The sequence below is a fragment of the Akebia trifoliata genome, chromosome 5, assembly GCF_017979445.1.
Source record: "Akebia trifoliata isolate Shusen 1 chromosome 5, ASM1797944v1, whole genome shotgun sequence".
NCBI classification, from domain to species: Eukaryota; Viridiplantae; Streptophyta; class Magnoliopsida; order Ranunculales; family Lardizabalaceae; genus Akebia; species Akebia trifoliata.
The window spans coordinates 23,648,775-23,655,845 of NC_141379.1; the positions used below are offsets into that span (position 1 = coordinate 23,648,775).

Genomic DNA, 7,071 nt, shown 5'->3' on the forward strand with positions numbered 1-7,071 from the left:
TATATGCAGTTTGATCCTTTATAAGGTCCTTGAATTCAGGTTTGTATTTTTTTTTTTTTTCCCCTTATTTTATTTAATGAATGTAGTAAACGATGATGTATGTTGTTGTAATCAAGTAAATGGAAGTATAATTAGTTAGGAAAGAAAGTACTTCATATTGCCTCATCTGGTTTGTCATCTTTGGATTCAACTTAAACTATCACTTGCACATGAACCCAGCTATATATGAATCCATGAAGCTTAAGGAAACAACATTTTTCTAACTCAGTAGCGGTGGGTATGTGATGCTCTAGTAATGGCATTGCATTTAAATCGGTATGTGATGCTCTAGTAATGGCATTGCATTTAAATCACAGTAGGGACGCACGGCCATACATGTGCTATGATAACTGAAGGATTTATTATTTATGAGATAAAATATTTTTGAAAACACCCACCAGGGGTTAGATAAGATGGTAAGGAGTGACTGGGTTTGCTCCTAGGTCGGGACTCCGTGTCTCTACATGCCCCTCCACAGAAATATGGCTACTTAAACGTCGTAATACGTGACAAGGAGTTGGATGGCGCCTACAGCCCAGGTAGATTAGTCTCACCAAAGGTGGGGATACTTCGGTGGCCTTCCCCCCTCCCCCAGTCTACATATAGTTCCACTTCTGCATTTTTGTAATGGTATTTATTATGAAATGTTAGTCCCAGAGATGAGAGTTTTGTCTCTTTGATCTTCTAGTTGACGATGTTTTTCTCAAAACCTAGTTTGTCAGTATGATTTTTGGACTCGAAGCGATTTTTTTTCTGCCCGTACATGGTCTTGGTCTTTTCCTTTTGAATTCCATTGTAAACAGAAAACACCATGATACAATCAAATAATTATTAATGAAAGTCATGATGGGATTTAAGAGGAAGAAGGATCTCCTTACTAGATCGTACAAACAAGCAAAAAAACAAAAAAATACAATATGCACAACTCTAACAACGCGTATGCCACTCTAAAATCCCTCAGCTTCCCTAAAACACCAATAATGAGTTCTTCACGTCATAGTTCATCTTCTCCAAGTTCGGTGTAACCGCAAACTGAATCATGGGCGGTGGTCCACATGCCAATGCAAGCGTGTCATTTGATCCTTCAGGTATATTCTCCCTTAGAATAGCCTCTGTGATGAACCCCACACTATACTTCCACCCTTCCTTCAATGACTCCCCAATTACATACCATACCTTCAACTTCTCATACTTCTCCGCCCACGCATCGAGTTCCTCCCTTAGCAATATATCATCTTCGGTTCGGTTTGCATACACTACATACATCTCTGTATCATCTTCTGGGTCTTTCATGATTGCCTGAATTACCTGATAGATGGGTGTGATGCCTGTACCACCTGCTATCATTGCAAGCCGCTTAGCAAACCTTTGTTTGCCATGAATGATGAAGTTACCTCGGCCTGTGTACTCAATGTGGCCTAATGGACCCTTGACGTCAATTGTTGAACCCAATGGGAGTGAGTCTAGGTATTGTGACATAATCCCACCATTAGGAAATTTAGGGTTCACACCCTTGAAGTAGATCTTGATGACAAGATCGAAGTAGCCCACTACGTCAATGAAGCTTGTAGGAGTGTATGCACGGATACATAACTTATCGTCTATGCTTGCGCAAAGAAATATATGCTTCCCTAGTGGTAACCCTAGAACTTGATCAGGAGATGGCAACGCAAATCTGAAGATACGAACATCATGGGAGATTGAAGTTTTTGATATAAGTTTGCATTTTATTTTCTCACGTGGTATTAGAGCTGGGTTTCTTGAAACTACGTCTTCTTTAATGGGGGCAAGGGGAGTCATGATTAATCCACCGTGGACTGAGTTATTCGGTGAAGTGATGGATGAGTCAGAGGTGTAACCCGTGGTGATGAGTTCACCGATTCGATACTCTTCAAGCATCCCCTTGGCTTTATTAGAGTGAATTGCATCAAATTCTTCAGTGCAATCCGTACCCGCATTGATGAGGATGCTATCAACGCCTCCAGGGTGGTCTTTAAGGAACGAAGTGCAGTCATAGACGTGACCATGAACAACAATCCAGGTTGACTCGGCCGAGTTGTGTTTTTTCACCTCGTACATGGAGTACATCCTTGAAGAAGTGTTCATAAAGGGTGTGGAGACGCTCTTCTTTAGGGTTTGCTGAGTTTCGGAAGTTAACTCGAGATGCTTTTGCCGAGCCATCCATCCACCGGGTTGGTTTCCAGGTTGAGTTGGGTGCTCGAACACGAGGCCAATCTCAGTCTTTCGTGGCTTGCACACGTTTATCTTCACTCGGAACCAGCAATTATTCATCATCCCCTGCACATAACACCATCAGCGTATTTTAACACCATGAGCTTAAGAATACAACAAAAAATAATGCAACTTGCATTTGCATGTAAAACTGGTAGGCGTGGTTTCTGGATTGGAAGATTGAGAATTAACACGGACGATCCGATTTGACTCGGAAAATTCAAGTTATCCCATATGGGTCCAAATAAAATTGGTAAAATGTATTCATAAATAAAAATAATTCATTTTCTACTATAAATTGGATTAGTAGATGCTACGATCACAAATCCACGTGCTATATTTGATAAGAAGCATTTAAATTCCCAAAAATATTTCATATTATAAGAAAGGAAAATAAAACTTCAAAATGGATCCCTACCAATTAACTCAGCTGAGTTGAGAAATTCATTGAGCTATCCACTTCATGGTAGAAAAAACTAGTAAGGCATTTTACAATTATGAATTTCAAGATTCATAGGATGTCGCGTGTATTGGAGATTTTCCCGATTTTCAACAATACAAGCGATGTCGTGCAATTGGTCAATCAAAATTCTGTAAAAACCTAAATTGATTTTTCTTTGAACCAAAATTTTTAAAGAAAACTTCTATTTCTACATCAACTTTTATTAAGAGCACCCAAGATCTATATTAGTACCGTGATAATTCTTTGGTGATTTCATATGAATTGAGGTTCTCTTGGCCAAAGTTGGTGTGGCAATAGAATCTCTTTTTTCAAACCTATGTTACCCAACTCATTTTTACTAATCTAAACCAGGAACAAGTTCACGGTACAATTCGTATTGAGTTCGTAAAATCAAGCAAACCATGAACCCACCAAATTTTGGTTGGGTTCTGCGAACCAAAACATTTGGTTCGGCGAACACAAGTATGAAATTTGACAAACCAAATATTTTTTTAATTAATTTTTCTATTATTTTCATTGTTGATATTTAAAATTTAGACTATTTTACTAAATTATTTTTATTTAATTTAAAAAAATTAATATTATAATTATAATTATAACTTGTATACTTGAATTATATATATATGCACAATTGAATCAAGCCTGTGAATCGAATTAACAAATCCAAAAACGAATTTTCTCTACCTATCTCTACGAATTGGGTTCATTTTAGACAGGAGAACCGGAAACTCCAAACCCGAATTCGAACACACAAACCAGGTAACATAGTTTCAAACCATACCCTAACGCGACTCAGTTTGTTCTCACTAGTACCAATAGCATAATATTTCATAACTACGGGTCCATCTTATTGGATGAAGGCCAGACCAATCAGTTGAACCAGTAAGAAGCCCACTGATCCTGCTGATTGGTGTAATAGTTGGACCACTTACAGAGGATATATAGAAAACATTAACATGTGAATGTCATATTTTGCTATCAAATGGGCCCACATTAAAATATGTGGTGGGAAGAATAATACGTGTAGTTGATTGACTTTAAGAAAGAGAGTAATCTAAATTTAAAGGCCACAAACAAACGCACCATGACATTCCAGATGAGCTTTTCGGGTTGAGTGTTGTGGGTCTCATCCCAGGCTCGAACAGCTATTTCTTTGGCTCCAAGTAGGTTAAGAACATCAACTTCTAGGGACCAGAAGCACCAGCACCAGTATTTGCCATACTTGTTAGGTTTCTCTGGGTGATCTAAGGTGCCCAATAGCCATGTCTCTCCACCATCCAATGTTACCTCCACACGTGTCACCTTGTTCCCCCCACCTGCACCAAGAAATTAATAAATAAATAAATAATAATAATTAGGGATCATTTAGCAATCATTATTAATAATTGATTATTTTATCCTGGTAAAATAAAATTAAGAAAGTTCATAAATGGTAAAATTGTTAGCCCATACTTATTTTAGGTATGCCTATAATGAATCATTTGTGTCTCGAGGGACATCCTCACCAAATGATGATCATTTATTAAGGATGTGTTTTATTAATCATGGACAATAGGTGAGAAATCCATTTTTCATAGAAAATCATATTTTTCATGTGTTTGAATGAATTTTTTCATGAAAAATAGATTTCCACCTTGATCATCCAAAAATCCAACAAGGACTGGATTTCATTTTCTCACTTATTGTTAAAACCACAATCTCTTATTTTCTTATTCTTCTTCTTTCCCTTCATCCTCCGTTCGCTCCACCCCCTACTACGCCTTTGCCGCTACTCTCTCTCTCCCTCTCTTTTATTATTATTATTTATTTATGTTTGAGATGCAATCAAATGATAGAATTTGATTTTTTTAACCCAACCCATTTTTCATGGATTTCAAATTTCATAGAATATGAATTTCACCAGAAAGAGACCCTTAATATAACTCATTCTTAAGAATTGATTATGATATTATTAGTAGAACGTATTCGAGAAAATAATTAGCTTTTAACCTAAATATCTAATAATGTTAACCCAACTTACTAGTTAGGTGAAGGTGCCAACTTGTCTAAGGGGAAAAAGCTGGTTGAAGTATGCAAATGTTGACTCCATGACTTGTGTTCAAAACTTGCCTTAAACTACTAATCTAAGGCACTAACCCATTTCGTTTTTAAAATAAGAAAAGAGAGATTCTATTGCCACACCAACTTTCTCTAACGCCACCCCAATTCTTATTTAAATCGAATTACCCCAATTCTTATTTAAATCGAATTAGTGCACATGTAAGGTGGCATTAGGAGAGGTTGGTGGGGGGCAATAGAAGCTCCCTAAAAAAAAAATTGAAAAAATAAAAATAAAAATTTCTTCCTTAGTAAAGACCGGAACAAAGTTTGCTTTCAACCCCACCCCCTTTTGAGATGGAGACAAAAAGGCCAAAAATAAAATATCCAATAGCTCGTCTCGTGAAGCACTGTATGAATGGGTCTCCTTACCCTTATACATGGTACACACACTCATGTCATATCTTTTTCTTCTAAAATTTTATATAATGCCACGTGTCTTTTCACTTTCATTATAATAATAAAAAGTGGAAATAGCCAATTTATACTCAATACTATGGTTTGAGTATACGCAACATCAATCAACTTTTCAATATTAAAGTTTTTTAAAAAACAAGGCAAATCGATCTGTGTGGGCGCATATTTAAAAAGTAGGGAGCATCGAGGTTCATGCACCTAACACCCACTGTATGATATTTTTTTTCTGTATTTTTAAAAAGCCACAAGATTCCACATCCAAAAGATTCCATATAAAATACTGAAGAATGAATCACTCACCGGAATATGCGTAGCCCCTTAACGTGTAAGGCATCTGTGTGGTTGCCGAATTAATCGGCAGAATCTCCTCATGATTCGGTGTTGTAATAACCGAATTTATGTTCAACTGGTTGATGATATGTTCGGGCTTATACCACCAAGCTGTTTTTCAAAATTTTATCGTGGAACGCAGAAACACCAAATCATTATCTCAGTTCAGATTCGAGATTCGAATAGAATCTAGCTAATAATTAATTATGAGAGTTGAAAGTGGGTGCGTAGTGTACCTTCGGCGTTTGCTAGCTCTGCGTCCACGTGGGAAGGGAGGACCCTATTGTCCTTAAAATGATAATAATTCTGTGACTCCTCCGTAGTAACTATAATTCTGGTCAACCATTTTACCATTCTACCTCCAATAAATCCGGGTATGATCATCCGTACTGGAAATCCATGATCTGGTGATAAACGGTCACCATTCTGCATGTAAGCTAATATGATGTCTCGCGAAGCATCCATAGCAATCTCCTTCCTTAAGCTTGTACCGTACTTAGACCCACCACCACCAGGTAGATCTTCCGCTCCTTCGAAACACACATTAAGGGCTCCTTTACGGCGGCTGAGGATGCCGCATCGTTTGAGAACATCAACCAATCGTACACCGCTCCACACTGAAGTTGATACACCCGCAGCACCCCAGTTGAACCCAATGGTTTGTTTCACCATGTTTTGTTCTTTACGTCTGTTACCCGCGCAAACCAGTGTTGCTGGGAACTCGCGAGTTGGGAACTCGGTAACGAGTTGGTCCATAGTGAATCGCGTGGGTCGTTTAACGAGTCCACAAACTTCGACGGTCCAGTCTTTCCAATTAGCTTTAGGAACTGGACCGTGGTTCCGTACGTAGTGGAGTGGAACCGGTGTGAGGAACCCGTGGTGCATTAAACGAGTCAGAGGTGGTTCCGAGTTGAATGGGTGTTTCCCTGTCAGACGGATCATTGAAGGGTTACGCTCGATCCAACTGTCAGCCGTTGCTTCGTCTTTGGGATCCAAGATCGACGGTTCTAATTCGATATTGAGTTTGCTGAAGTCTATTAAATCGCTCTCTTGTTCTTCGTCGCTTGACGAATCATCTATGTTGCGTTGGTTTTTGGATGAGTTTGATGGGAAGTTGCAACTACGCGAAGGCGAGTCGGATCGGTGGTTTGAACCAGTTTTGAACCCACGAATCATGGTGTTTAGACCGGGTTCGTGGCGATTGAACTGCCGGTTCTCTACTGAAGCCGCCATTGGAGACTGGTGTTCTCTTTCTCTTTCTCTTTCTTTCTCTCTTTCGCTCTTGTGGTGAGAGAATAAAGAGTTTGGACGTGTGGTTAGGATCTTATATAGGGTCGTGGGTTTGGAATGGGTCGAGTTAAAATGTGGGATCCACACACCACACTTACGTTAGATGAAGGGTGACGTCAGCAAAAGAAAATCGCCGAGCCACGCTCTAAAGACGGACGCCGTGATAGTCGAGCCGTGGTTTGAGTTTAGTACCATTTTTGTGG

The 7,071-nt window shown here is 38.9% G+C and overlaps 1 protein-coding gene across 1 annotated transcript; it reads right to left on the reverse strand.

Annotated features, from left to right (window-relative positions):
• Positions 1-853: 853 nt before the first annotated feature.
• On the reverse strand, positions 854-6,870 carry LOC147401686 (nitrate reductase [NADH]-like). The gene is made up of 4 exons (XM_086443046.1): positions 5,815-6,870; positions 5,549-5,689; positions 3,818-4,050; positions 854-2,337 (listed from the first exon to the last, which is right to left on the reverse strand). Exons 1-4 carry the CDS (start codon positions 6,809-6,811, stop codon positions 1,006-1,008), a joined length of 2,703 nt encoding a protein of 900 aa, XP_086299172.1. The 5' UTR covers positions 6,812-6,870; the 3' UTR covers positions 854-1,005.
• Between the last annotated feature and the right edge of the window lie 201 nt (positions 6,871-7,071).